The 14,036-nt window shown below is 67.3% G+C and overlaps 1 protein-coding gene across 1 annotated transcript; it reads left to right on the top strand.

Annotated features, from left to right (window-relative positions):
- Positions 1-3,699: 3,699 nt before the first annotated feature.
- On the top strand, positions 3,700-12,555 carry TMEM184A (transmembrane protein 184A). Its single transcript, XM_060285019.2, has 10 exons — positions 3,700-3,721; positions 4,540-4,759; positions 5,310-5,597; positions 8,142-8,307; positions 8,817-8,907; positions 9,014-9,089; positions 9,198-9,289; positions 10,044-10,213; positions 10,685-10,882; positions 11,610-12,555. The coding sequence occupies exons 3-10, from the start codon at positions 5,388-5,390 to the stop codon at positions 11,867-11,869; spliced, it is 1,263 nt and encodes a 420-aa protein (XP_060141002.1). The 5' UTR covers positions 3,700-3,721; positions 4,540-4,759; positions 5,310-5,387; the 3' UTR covers positions 11,870-12,555.
- The last annotated feature ends 1,481 nt before the right edge of the window (positions 12,556-14,036 follow it).

Raw genomic sequence — 14,036 nt, 5'->3', positions numbered from 1 at the left:
GAGATACATTCTCCGGTAAAGAGGCCGAGAAAGCCGCAGTTTCCGCAGGCAGAGCCGTCGGCTTTGTGGGAATCGTTATTCCTCTAGATGGAAAGGCTGCATATGGTGCTTGCCCAGCGATCAAACTGTAATTACAACTTCCAGCAATTTATGGCCAAACGTAAATAGTGAACGTGGGGCTGATTTGCCAGCCCCTGCGGCATGGACTGGTGGATGAGTTTCCCTTTTTCAAGGCCGTGCCCTTGGACCAACGCGGTATGATTCACCCGACACGGTTTCCTGCTGAGCTACAAGTAGAGAACCCCAAGTTCCCTTCCCTCTAGCTCCCTTTTCCTAAGTGGACATGGGCCTGTGGCTACAGTTCAGAGTCAGGGGCGGGCCAGTGGGCACCTTCGGCGGTCAAGAGAGGCCAGGAGGGCGGCCGCCCATGGTTACCAGTCTGAGCAGCTTATCCAGGGTTTGACAGAGCCCTGGATCCACCTGAACCAATTATGACAAATAACCCGCGGAATAAGGCAGTGACCGCGGGGCCCAGCTGGATAAACTGGCGTAGCGCCTTGCAGTGAAATCGGACGTCAGGAGCAGGTGCCGGGTAGCTGACGAGAGTGATGGCCGGGATCAGAACGAATTCAGAGCAGGCATGGGCGTTGTCGTCGAGGCCCCGCAATCACAGCCAGAAGCAGAGGGGAGCCCCGGTCTTGTGTGGGGACTCGTAAATTCCAGAAGGACTGTGGGAAGATGGGGGGCGCCGGAGCACGGGGGAGGTGGGGGAGCGAACAGTCAGGAGGGCCCTCCCCGATGTGGGGCATCAAGGGGCGAAGGGACCAGAGAAAGGAAAACGGAGCAGCGTGAACGGGGCGGGTGGGGGGGTGGACATCCCAGCTCCACGCGCGGCGGATGCTCCCAGGTGCTGTAATTCAGGAGGAGAGATACATTCTCCGGTAAAGAGGCCGAGAAAGCCGCAGTTTCCGCAGGCAACCCTCGTTGCACCTCTGAAGTGGGCGTGGGAGCCCCCCCACCTACACAGATGGGCCAGGGAGATGAAGCAGCCAGAGCTACACCCGGTCAGTGGTCCAGGAAAGATGCACGCCTGGGTGTCGGAGACTCGACAGCCAGCTGGACAGTGCGGGGAGGGACGGCTGGTCCCGAATCTGGGCAGGGCATGGTGGAGGGTGTGGCCGGGCTACCCGGGCAGGTAGGGCCGGCCTGGCAGGGCGGGTGGGGCGGGCAGCAGGGAGGGGTTTTCTGGGTCTGGGACAAGGCCAGCGCTTTGCCAGTAGCAATCGTATCAGACTGACCCAGGCTGCTGTGAGGAGGGACGGCAGAGACCTGGAGGCCTGGTGGCGGGGCCGGACAACCCTGGTCGCCCCCTCAGGCCTGGAGACCTGCGACAGACCTGGGGTCTGGCCAGATGGCCAAGGGAGCCACCAGGGAGGTGAGCTGTGCGTGTGTGTGCCTGTGTGTACACGTGTGTGTGTGTGTGTACGCACAGCCATGAGAGAGGTGTGGTGTCCAGCCTGGGGCCCCGTGCACCCCTGGAGAGAAGCGCCCACACCCTGAAATTCTGAGACTCACAGCTGCTCCGTCCCCACCGCATCTCTACCCCAGAGGCCCTGCCGCCTGCCAGGCCCCAGGATGCCACCTGGTGACCAGAAAGGGTCACAGGCCAGCCCAGCAGGGCCAGGCCCAGGTCGGCACCCCTGCCCCAGGTCCTCACGGAAGGGTGCCCCCCAGGGCTGGGGCAGCTCGCTCTGGGGCAGCGGGCAGGTACGGACAGGCCCTGGGCAGTCACAGGCTCTCCCTGGGGACCAAGGCAACAGGCCTGGGGAGGGGCTCGGCCTGGCCTGGGCAGGACAGAGGACGGGAGGCCTACGGGGTGAAGAGAGAAGCCTCCGAGGCCCCAGGTGGGTCCCGCTGGGCTGCAGGGCAGGGCTGGTCGGCCCGGCAGCCCAGAAGTAGAGGGAGACCACCCAAGTGCCCGAGGCTGGCGGGACCCCGCGCCCAGCCCCCAGCGCCAGCAGCCTGTGAGAGGAGTGGGCAAAGCCTCCCGAGTCCCCGCTCTTACCAGGGCTGACCTGCTGCACACGGCCGGCCGTCACCCGCGGAAACTGACGCTCAGAGAGGCCCACGGTTGGCCCTAAGTCACAGACACGGTGAGAGGCCAGGCCAGGGTCCCAGCCCTCGTGTCGGACCCAGGGCCCTGCTCCTGCCCGGCTTTGGGGGCCCGGTGCCCTGCCCAGAGGGGCCAGCACCTTGGACACGGGGAGGTACAGCTTCCCAAATTGCCCCCAAACTAGGGCTGGAAGGACCCTCAGCCCCCCGGCCCCTGAGGCCCAGAGAAAGGGGCGGAGTGGCTCCAGGGTCCCCAGGCTGCAGGGGTGTGCTGGGGGCCTCTGCAGTCACCCCGGCCCAGGCTGTGGTGGCATTAGCTGAGTCAGTGGCCATTGTGTGGGCCGCCACCAAAGCCCAGGGCCAAATCCCATCTGCCACTCCCTGGTGGGCCGGCCTGGGGAAGGGGGCGTGTCAGGACGCCTCCCACCACCCTGTCCTCCAGCCCCGTCTCTGGAGCCCAGAGTGGGCAGCTCAGAGCTGGAAGGGCCTGGCTCAGGGAAGGCAGGAGGGGAGAGCCTGTCCCCCGTGGGAGAGAGCCGTGTGCCACTGGAAATGGCAGGCCGGCCTAGAAGGGGGGCTGGCACAGCGGGGGAGCCCGGAAGGAGGTTCGGTGCCACAATGAGGCCATTAGGTCCCTGGGGTGAAGGGCAGGCGTGGGGAGGGGGGTGTTGAGGTCTGTGACTGGCCCGAGGCTCCTCGGCCACCCCACAGCTGAGCCGGGAGCTGCCCAGGGCCCCAGTCACCTGGTCACGGTAAACAGCGGTCAGAGGCGTCAGCCGCCCGCGTCTGGGCGGCAGGTCTGTCCTGCGAGAGGCTTGGTCAGCGTCCAGCCCCAGGCAGGGAAATCAGGCCAGGCCGGCCAGGCCGCCTCTCCCGAGTGGCTGCTGGCTGTGAGAGCAGCCGCCAGGGGTGGGGCCTCGTTCGGCCAGAGAGCCCCATGGGAGGCCGCAGGGTCAGCCTCTCCCCGGCCCCTCCTGGGACCGGGGTGCCAAGTCCCTTGCTCCCCCAGACCCGGTACCCGTGTCAGTCGTGCCTTCTAAGCCGGTGAAGCACGCCTTACCCACCCCGGGGGCCCTGTGGCTCCCGGCTGTGCCTGGCATGTGGCCCTGCTCGGGGTCTGGGGTCTGGGGCTAGGGGGAAGGCAAGGGGGTGCTGTCCCAGGTCTCCAGGGATTGCAGGGACCTGCATGCCATACCCCAGGCAGGGGCTGGCAGACCCTAAACTCACCTTTGCTGACGAGAAAGCAGAGGCCCAGCGAGGCGAAGGGGCGTGCCCAGGTGGCCAGAGAGCAGGGGCTGCCTCTGGAGCGACCGGGTCAGGAAGCCAGAGAAGGAAGGGGAGCCCCGGGTTTATAAAATGCAGCCGAGCGGCAGCGCCGCAGGTCCGGGCGCCATGGGCACGCGGGGCTCGGGGGCGGGCGCGGGGCTCGCAGGAACTCATGTCCGCTGGAGAAGGGCCAGACCACGCCGGCCAGCCCTGCCGGGCCAAGTGGGAGCCCACGCGGGACACCAGTGTCCAGGGCGTGGGCTAGGCAAGGCGCGGGGTTCCCGGCGCGCCTGTGGAAGTTGAAGAGGTGAAGAGAGAGAGGAGGTGACACCCGAGACGGCAGGTGGAGAGTCGGCACCGGAGGAGGCCATGAGGGGAGCCGGGCCAGGTCCCGGGGCTCTACCTGAGTCAGGATGGGGGCCTCAGGGCGAGTCTGGGGGACCCCCCGGGGGGCAGCGTGGGCGGAGGGGTGGGGGAACGGGGTGGTGTGTCCGAGGGGCTGGCAGCCTCCCCCCGGACCCTCCTGTACCCTGGACACGTGGGAGTCCCTGACTCCCACCCCTTGACCCCACGATCCAGGGCCGCAGGGAGGGTCAGGCGGCGCCAAGGATGGGACCGTGTGGGCACTTAGTCCCCAGGGTGGTAGACGGCTGAGGCCCCCCACCCTGCCGGCGCCTCCAAGGGCTCAGGGGGGTGAGCCCTTCCCACTGGCCCAGGGCTGACCACAGGGCAGGCCCAGTGGCCTGTCTGTGACTCACCCCCACCCCCTCCTCCCCTCCCCCCACCCCCTGGCAGAGAAAACCAGAAATGCTTCCAATGCACCTCCTGGGGCCGGGGGCCTTTCTAACCAAGGGGAAATTCTCATGATAAATTTACCCGTTTCAGAGGGGCACTTAATATACCCTCGATGGCATGCAACTGCCACCTCTGTCTCCTTCCAGAACTTTCATCACCCCAGCTGGAAGCCCGTACCCATTACGCACACAGACCCCTCCCCCAGCTCAGGCCCGGGCAGCAGCTGCCTGGCCTTCTGGCGCAGGCAGGTGAGGGCACCTGGCGCAGGCGGGTTCCTGGGAGCCAGCTGCCTTGAGCAAACAGCCGGGGGAGGGATAGAGTGTCAAAGGGGGAGGGGACAGCCCTCCACTCCTCCCCTCCGCCCAGCACCTCCCCGCAGCCGGAGGCTCGGAGGCTCGGGTGGGCCAACAGGAGTGGAGTGCCGGCCGGCCGCCTGTCCCCAGGCCTGGCCCAGCCTCCGGAAGGCAGCCTGGTCCCAGCCCCGCGGGGGCCGCCCGTGGGGGCCATGTGGCCACACAAATGACCAGCCAGGCTTCCCTGGAGGCCGGGCCTCCCAGGACTGGCCCAGGAGCTTCCTGCCTGAGAGGTAGGTGCCGGACCCTGTGACCAGGTCTGGAGGGAGGGGGGAGGCGCCCGGCACCCCGGTGGGTTACGAGCAGCTGAGGAACAGGGCGCCCAGGGCTAGCAAGCGGGCTTGGGGTGGCCGGGGGCCCTGGCCGAGCTGGGCACCAGATGGTCGGGCAGGCCCTGTGGGTGCAGGGCGCCTCCCCACCCCGTCTGGCCTGCTTCCCGGACTCCACCCCTGGTAGGCAGGGCACCAGGGCCCCCCGACTTTCTCAGATGTCTTTGGCCCCTGAAAAGCAGGCTCCCCACAAGCCCGGGACACCAGAGGTGGGGACCGATCGCCCCGGGACACAGTCAGGCAGCTGGTGTCTGCACCCAGGTGGCTGACCCCAGGGAAGAGGGCGCCCAGGCCCGGGCCTTGGACCTGGGTCTCTGCACACAGAGGGCTGCCCAGAGCCCAGGCAAGAGGACAGGAGGGTCGGACCAGAACGCCCCCGGGAGGGATGGTGGCCGAGCCCAGCATGCCCGCTCAGCACAGCCTCGCCGTCCCTGCCCACTCTCTCCCCCCACAGGCACCGGGGCTGCTTCCGGCGTCTGCGGGCACCTTCGCCCTCCCTCCTCCCCGTCTGTGTCCTCCCTCGCCTCTGCAGATGACTAATGCCTCAGGGCTCCTGGGAGACGCCCTGATGTGGGCAACCGGGCCGCAGTCCAGCCCCCCGCTGGCCGTGCCCACCGGGCTGCAGGTGGACCGCGTGGGGAACAGCTCCCAGGGCACCTCCCAGCTCTTCCTCACCACGGCGCTGGCCCGTGGCATCTCGGGCGTCTTTGTGTGGACCGCCCTGGTGCTCACCGGCCACCAGGTGAGCCCTCCCCTGCGTGCTCCCTTGGGAACCACTCTCCGTGAGCCACAGCTCAGCCTGGCCCTGGCCGGCCCTACTGGGGCTGTGGGTCCACGAGCGCAATGGCCTGGGTGCAGACCTCGGAGGCCTTCGGGCCAGAGGGGCAGCGCCCAGGGGCTCGCGGAGGCAGCATCGGGCCAGGGGAGGGGGCAGGGGAGGGAGAGATCTGGGCCCGAAGGTGGGCGGCCTCTTCCAGGCAGAGGGAAGAGCTCCAGCCAGGTGCCGGGCCCTTCCCCCGGGGCATTTCGTCGGCCCCTCAGCCTGTTCACTGAGGTCAGCAGTACTGTCCCCTTTCACGGATGAGAAGACTGAGGCTGGGAGAGGCCGCGGTCTTTCCTAGGCTCACGTAGCCCGGAGCAGAAAGGTCCTTCCCCTCCAGAGGTGTGGCACCCCCGCAAAGCTGGTGAGGCTGGGACGTGGCTCTGTAAGGAGTGAGACCAGGCTCTGGGGGTGGAAGCAGGGTCAGAGCTTGGCTGGAGGGGCCCAGAGCTGGGGAGATGCAGCGGTGCCAGGCCTGGCAGCGAGAGCCAGGGAGCGGGTGACAGGAGGTGGTGCCCGAGTGCAGGGCTGGGCAGAGGGGTCCCGAGCATCTCAGGCAGCGGAGGGTCTCGGGAGCCCAGGACTGCGCCAGAGAGCCACGAGCAGAGCTGGGAGGGAGAGGGCTGCCTGGGCTGGAGGCACCCGGGACCTGTAGGAGGGGCCTCCGGCATCATGTGGGAGTTTGGCTTTCAGCCCGGGGGTGCTGGAGCCAGGGGAGGCTGTCGTTGCGGGGAGCTGAGAGCAGAGCTGCTGGCATGACTTGGCTGGCATTGCCATAGGGACGGGGTTGGAGGGGTGAGCCAGGAGACTGGCTGGCAGGGAAGCAGGTGGCCAGAGGCCTCCAAGGCAGGGCGGTACCCTCTCAGTGAGAGCTGCCTGCTGTGTGGTGCGTGTCCAGGTGTAGCCTCAAATAACCAGAATAAAAGGGGGACACGGCAAATGTATTAGTGGGCCGGGTGCAGCTGAGAGCGGCCGGAAGAGGTTGGGACCATCCGGGAGGCCTTCCTGGAGGAGGCAGCATTTGTCCTGAGTCTTACCAAGCTGCCCTGGAGCATCTGGACAGGTAGACCGGACAGGAGGGTGGTGCATTTGCCTCTGCAGGGAAGCCATGCCTTCCTCCCTGGTGGCAGAATGGCTTTAGGTCTGGTGTCGGCTGTGATTTGTGGGACAAGGAGCAGGAAGGGGGACGGGCACCCAACGCCCTGGGTCTGGGCCAGTTCCAGCCACAGTCTGGGCCTTGGCTTGGTCCTCTGTCTCCTGCCCTGACCTTTTGTAATCCTGGGTGCCAGCTGGGCACGTGTGTTTGGAGCCCAGCGTCCTGGGGCCCCACGGCCTGGACAGTGCTGATGGAGACCCCGTGGGTGGTACTTCCCAGGCCCCACCCTCCTCCCCGCCCCCACCCGCACTCCCATGGAGGAGTCCCACCCTCCCCACCCATCCAGAGCTCAATGGGACAGAGAGACTGGACCCTCACTTTAAAGACGGGGAACCAAGGACGGAGAGAACAGCGGCTTGCCAAGGCCCTCAGCCAGGCAGTGCCAGCCCAGGAGCAGAAGTCCATCTCCTGATAGCCGCGCAGGCCGTGCCCTCCCGCCGCACCAGCTGGGGAGGGAGTGGCTGATAAGGAGCCTGACTGACGCCAGGCTGCCCCCGCCACTCCCCGTGCTGGGCCCTGAGAAGCTGGGTCTCTGCACACAGCCTGCCCTCTGCCTGCCCTCTCTCCACCTCCTCTCATGGCACCTCTTCCGGGAAGCCTCCCAGAGTTGCTTGGGACTACAGCCAGCTACCTGTTTGGCTGGCTCCCCGGGGCCTCTTCCTTCCAAAGACCCTGTCACTGTTTTTTTTTTGTCCTCGTAGAAAATGTGGACCATCTAAGAAGGTATACAGATGAACATGAGAACCACCCATCTTTTCCTTTTGTCCAGGGATGTCTTTCCCTTCATTTTTACCCTGCTTTTTCACACACCTGCGTCCTGCTCGGTTTGTCATCCTGATGTGACCGATTGCGTTCTGTCGGAGCGTCTCCCCACGCTGGCGACTCGGGGCTGCAGGGCAGCCCTCTGCGCGGCTGCATCTCGGTCACGGGCCCCACCGCCGCGCTCAGCCTCGTGTGCGTCCCTACCATGAACGTCCTTGAACGCAAATCCTACTTTTGTTTCTGAATAAATCTGTTCCGTGGGATAAATCCCTAGAAAGGGTCAAAGGGTATCAGCCCTTTGAATGCCTCCGTGTCAAAATGCCAAACTGCTCCCCAGACCAGTCATGCCCACGAGGGGGCCGTGACTGCCGCCCATGCCCCGCCCCCGGGGAAATGCTCGTTGAATGAATGAATGAATGAATGGGCGCGTGAGTGAATGCACGTTCCCAGCGCAGAGTCCGCTAAGGGCAGGGCCCAGGGAGGTCCGCCTTGCTTCCTCCCGCGTGGCGGTGGGGGGCCGTGTCCCCAGGCCTGCCTTGCCCCCCCAGATCTACCTGCACCTGCGCTCCTACACCGTCCCCGACGAGCAGCGCTACATCATCCGCCTGCTCTTCATCGTCCCCATCTACGCCTTCGACTCCTGGCTCAGCCTTCTCCTCCTGGGGGGCCACCAGCACTACGTCTACTTTGACTCCGTGCGGGATTGCTACGAAGGTGAGCACAGCTAGCTCCCCGGGCCCCAGAGCGGCCCCAAGCTGGGCTGGCAGGCGGAGCCGAGTGAGGGGCTCCCAGGCGCCTGCACTCCCCCCGCCTGCCCCGGGGCGCCCCACCCTCCAGGCCTGAGTCTGGCTTAGCGAGGCCCCTGCAGGACGGTCGGGATTAGTGGTGCTCACGATACAAGACTCCCAGGCTCCCAAGCTGGGGGCGAGACTGCAGCTGGGCCTGCCCAGAGCCTGGGGGTGGAATGGAATGGGCCCTAGATGGGGTGGGGGGGCGTCAGAGCTGCCGTGACTGCTGCAGGCCCCACCCCCACCAGGGATGGCATGTGGTCCCAGAACCCGGCCGGGAGCCCCCGTGAGGAGTGGGTCCTGCTGCGCGAGCTGAACCCCAGCTGTCTTCTGGGCAATGGGCGCCAAGGAGTGCTGAGCGGCCAGGGAGCCTTCGTGCAGGCCGGGTGCCCTCGTGGACCGCCCGGGCTCACTGCCGACACCCCTGTCCTGCAGCCTTTGTCATTTACAGCTTCCTGAGCCTCTGTTTCCAGTACCTGGGGGGTGAGAGTGGCATCATGGCTGAGATTCGGGGAAAACCCATCCGGTGAGCATCTCCCCAGAGCCCGCCGGGCACCCCTACGCCCAGGGTGGGCAGCCAGGCCAGTCTGGGGTGTGTCCTCGGACACACCTCAGGGACTCCCTCACACCAGGCCCAGCTGCTTCTACGGCACCTGCTGCCTTCGGGGCATGTCCTACTCCATCGGGTTTCTGCGCTTCTGTAAGCAGGTGAGTGCCCGGCCCTTCCCAGCCGCCCCCTGACCGCCCCTGACCGCCCAGTGTGCTGGGGGTCCTCGGCCCCTCCCCCGTCCCCTCACTCTCCTCCCCCACCCCCAGGCCACACTGCAGTTCTGCATTGTGAAGCCCATCATGGCCTTGGTCACCATCATCCTGCAGGTGTTCGGCAAATACCACGACGGGGACTTCAAGTGAGGCCGGGCTGGCGCGCGCAGGGAGGGGTGGGCGGGCCCGGCCTGGGGGGCACAGGGGAGGTAGGCAGGGCTCAGCAGAGGGCTCAGCAGGGGCCAAATCCCCTCCCCCTCCTCCTCCTGGGAAAGGGCCGGGGGCAAGGCCGTGGCAAACAGACCCTTGTCACACACATGCCCTGGGGGCTCCGGGGCTTCGCGGCCCAGGCAGCGATGGGCTCCTTCCCCGGCGCTACCCCACAGCAGGGCCACTGGAGGGCGAGCGTGGGTTTAAGGGCGCTTGGGCCCAGAGAGCCAAGCTCTGCGCTGGCCCGTGCCCCTGCCCTGGGTCCACACGAACTCCTCACGCGCATGCGCACTCACCCTCACACACATGCACATGTGCAGACACGTGCTCTCACATGGGAACACACAATGAGCATGTGCACACGCTCATACAGCTGACATGCACACGAAGCGCCCACGCACGATGGTGGGTCCACGACGTGGGGGCCGTTCCCGTGCCTGGGAGGGTAGAGAGGGGAGGGGCAGCAGGGCTCTTGCCTGGAAGGGGGCAGGACCTGGAGACGACTCCCTGCAACCAGCTCCTCTGCCGCTCCCCTAGGGTGCCATCTGCAGGCCCTGGAGGGAGGGTCCAGGTCTGAGCCACTGCCGGTGCCCAGGCTGGGGGCCCAGGCCAATGGCGCAGCTGGCAGGGTGAGGGAGGGCATGGGGGCGCGGGCCCACCCTCACCACCGGCCCCGGCTCTGGCCCCCAGCATCCACAGCGGTTACCTCTACGTCACCCTCATCTACAACGCCTCCGTGAGCCTGGCCCTCTACGCCCTGTTCCTCTTCTACTTCGCCACCAGGGAGCTCCTGCGGCCCTTTGAGCCTGTCCTCAAGTTCCTCACCATCAAGGCCGTCATCTTCCTCTCTTTCTGGCAGGGTGGGTGGGGCTCCCGAGGCAGGGGCTGGAGCCCAGAGAGATGCCCCAGCTGTAGCCGGCTCAGCAGGCGGCCCTCTCAGTGGGAGGCCACCAAGCCCCCGGCACGGGGGAGATGGTGGGCTCCCCACCCGGCAGGTCTGGCCCAATGTGTGGGGGAGAGGCCATGCGGGGGCGGTGGAGCCTTGTCCTCAGCGGGCCCTGGGCCAGGCTCTGGGCACCGCCAGACCCCACTTCTCAGGGGACGGTGAGGGGTGGGGCCAGGGAGAGGTCAGGACAGGCGCTCGGGGAGTTCTTGGACGTCCGCTGTGCCAAGGCCCCGGCTTTGGAGGCTCCCAGCCCCTCTGGACCTCAGACCCGGCAGACCGCCGCCAAGCCCATGAGGCCGGCCTCAGGGGGACTCCTGGCTGGGGGCGGCTGCAGTCCAGTCTCCTGTCCGGGGCAGGCACCTGAGTGGCCATCACCGTCCCCCAGGGATGCTGCTGGCCATCCTGGAGCGGTGTGGGGTCATCCCTGAGGCCCAGATCATCGATGGGAGCAGTGTGCGGGCCGGCACGGTAGCCGCCGGCTACCAGAACCTCATCATCTGTATCGAGATGCTCTTTGCCTCCATCGCCCTGCGCTACGCCTTCACCTGCCAGGTGTACTCGGAGAAGAAGGAGCGCTCGCCAGGTAGCCGGGGCCCCGCCAGCCCCGGGCCCCCCAGCGCCATGTCTCTGTCCCCCGTCTTGCCCACGGGCCCTGGGAATGTCGACTTGATGTGCAAGGAGATGGCCCCATGGAGGACCCAAGCTCCAGACAGGTGCCTCACCGGCACGTGGTCCAGGGGAAGAGCCCAGGCAGGCCGGCGAGCAGGCGGGCTGAACACTGAGTGAGATGGGCTGGACCTGATGTTTGGGCCCCCAAGGGTCCCTCGGTGATAGGGGGTTGGCGCAGCGCCTGAGCCTGGGCGCTCCGGCAACCATACCCAGGTGCCTGGACCAGCCTGACCAGAGAGGCCAAGGGCTGGCTGGTGCTGGTGTCCCTAAAGAATGGCCCGTTTGGGTAGGGGTGGCCTGAGCCTGGACCGCTCAGCCTGGAGTGGCCGAGGGTGTGAAGGGTTCACACCAGGGCAGAGAGAGGATGGGGGCCAGCTCACGGCGGTCTCTCTCTGCCACCTCTGGCAGGGGGTCTGGGCTGGGACAGCCCCAGTGCTGGGCTGGGGTGGAGAAGTTGGGCTGGGATTCTGGGTCCTAGGAGCCACCCTCTGCTGGCCAAAGCCAGGGCCTGGAGATGCAGGAGCCCTGGCCCAGGCAGCCCCGAGGCTGGTGGGGAACAGGTCAGGTCCTGGGGTCCGGGTGCACGGGGGAAGATGATGGGGCGCAGGGAGCACCCCAGCCCACCCGCTGCCTGTTGCCAGCCCCCACGGCACCCATGCAGAGCATCTCCAGCGGCCTCAAGGAGACCGTGAGCCCGCAGGACATCGTGCAGGACGCCATCCACAACTTCTCGCCCGCCTACCAGCAGTACACGCAGCAGGCCACACACGAGGCCCCGGGACCCGGCCAGGGCAGGGACCCCTTGCCCAGCACCCACCCTGGCACAGATGTTGGCTCCAGCAGGGGCAGGAAGAGCCGCAACATGGAGAAGAGGATGCTGATCCCCGCGGAGGAGCTGTAGGGGCCCCGGGGTCAGCAGCCGCCTCCAGGCCGCTGGGAAAGGACAGGGCCCCTCACCCACCGACCGTCTTGCCAAAGGTCAGGCCTCTCCTAGGAGCCTCCTGCTAGGCCCGTGGAGCCCACTGCCCATCCCACCTCTGGCCAGTGGAGCAGGTCGCTTGGTAGCCCTGCCAGGCGCCCCGGGGCCGCACCATCGCCTGGTGGGCCCTCGGCCTCAGAAGAGGGCACCTGAGCCTACCTGACAAGCCCAGGGACCTGCCGGGCTCACCTGGCCATCGGTTCGGGTGGCCTCCCTGGATGGACAGCTCCCGGGCAGGGCCGGGCACCCCGGAGCTGCGGGCCTTACAGGCAGGAGGGCTCCACACTGAGTGCAGGAGGCGGGGTGGCCCCGTGGAGGAAGGGCCGGTGTGGCTGCTGGGCGTCTGGGAGGGGCTGGGGCCACGGGTGGAGGGCTCCGGCTTCCCGGTGAACTGCACTTATTTATGCATAAACAGCCTGGGTTTTCTAGTGACTCTAGTGGCCTGTGTTCCTGCAGGGTCAGTGCTCTAACGAATGGACCACAGTGAGGCGGACAGATGAGACCCATCGTGCGAAGTCTGGGTGCAGCGGGGAGGGTCCCCGTCCACTCTGGGGCTGCGGGCCACAGTAGCAGCTCAGAGCAGGCAGGCAACGAGCTCAGACTAGAGCCGGGATGGCCTGCCCCGCCGTGCGCACGGCTGTGCGGTCCGGAGCCTTGGCTTCCCCAGTTCAAGGCCCCGTGCCAGCCCTGCTCGAGGAGGGGGCTGGTGCCCGGGGGGCCTGGGGCCCAGGAGGCGGAACAGGACGGGGGAGTGAGGGTGGGCCCTGGACGCCGGGCCCCGCGTGGGGAGGGGCGGCAGCGGGTTGTGAGCCTTGGTCCGTCCAGTGTGTCTGGGGCGCTCAGTAGGGTGAGGCGGGAGCCGGGGTGGTGCGCCCGCGGGCAGGCGTGCAGAGCTGGCAGCGCTGCAGCAGGAAGGCCTGGGCACCACCCAGCCACGACCTCCCACACCTCCCGGCCGCCGGCTCCCACGTCACCCAGGGAGCGAGGGAAAGGCACCGAGGGTCTCAGAGAGACTGAGCGGGGCAGGAACCAGCGTACGGTTTCCAGGGCAGAGTGGGGTCACCCCTGTCCCCCTGTTCCCTGGGCCTGGGGCACGGGACTCAAGGCCAGCGGCCTCTCCCAGGGCCCAGCCCGGCTGCCTGATAAGATAGGCTGGCCTCCTCCCTGCCGCCAGCTGGGAGGCCCCCCATCTGCCTTACCGCGCCCTCTGCGGCTGGCAGGCCCAGCTCGGGCCCCCACGTCTGACAGCTGGTTTGCGAGTGGCCACGGGGCCCCCAGAGACCCGCTGACCCAGGAGGGAGGTTTTCTGGAGGCTGCGGGGCAGAGGCCCTGCGGTGAGCCAGGGGAGGCGGTGCTGCCCGAGGGGCCCTGCTTTGGGGCCTGAGTTGCCCAAGGCTGTGTACCCAGAGGGCATGTGGGCCAGGGCCGCCTTCTGGAGACCCCGACACAGCGTGCGGTCCTGGGGTGCTCTCAGGCAGGCCTGGCGCTCTGGGAGCACCCGCCGTGTGCCAAGAGCCGGGCCGGCACTGTCACACGCGCGGTCCTCACGACGGCCCCGGGCGGGTGGCCGAGGCCCAGGGAGGTGGAACCACTTGCCTGCGGTCACGGAGCTGGCAAGAGGGGCTGCTTGCCCACCGGTCCCAGCCCCACAGGCCCCTCTGCCCGTGGCCAGGCGCTTCCGACATAACAAAGTCAAGCAGTGAGGACGACACACCTGCAGGTGGGACAGAGCCTCAGAGCAGGTCAGAGGGGCTGCCGGCCTCACGGGCCTGGCCCTGCTGACGGGGAAGCATGGGTGCTCCGAGGGGACCGCGGGCCACCTCTCCATCTCTGACGAAAACCCGGTTCCCGATTCCAGGCCGCACTGCGTGGGGCCAGGGGTGGCCACGGAGGCCGGTTGTCTCACCCACATGCTCTGGCCTCGGTGTTCTCACCTGTGAAATGGCCCTAGCGGTCCACGCCACAGGGTGGCGGCCCCCAGAGCAGCTGGGCGGCCTGGAGGCAGGAACCCTTTAACAACCTCCCTGGAGCCCAGCGCCGGGCGGGGTCGTGACTCCCCAGCCTGCACCCAGAGGCTGCTGCCAGCTCT

Source organism: Globicephala melas, chromosome 15, assembly GCF_963455315.2.
Source record: "Globicephala melas chromosome 15, mGloMel1.2, whole genome shotgun sequence".
NCBI lineage: Eukaryota > Metazoa > Chordata > Mammalia > Artiodactyla > Delphinidae > Globicephala > Globicephala melas.
Note: the sequence above shows the minus strand (reverse complement) of the source record. Positions and strands in the feature narration are given on the sequence as shown.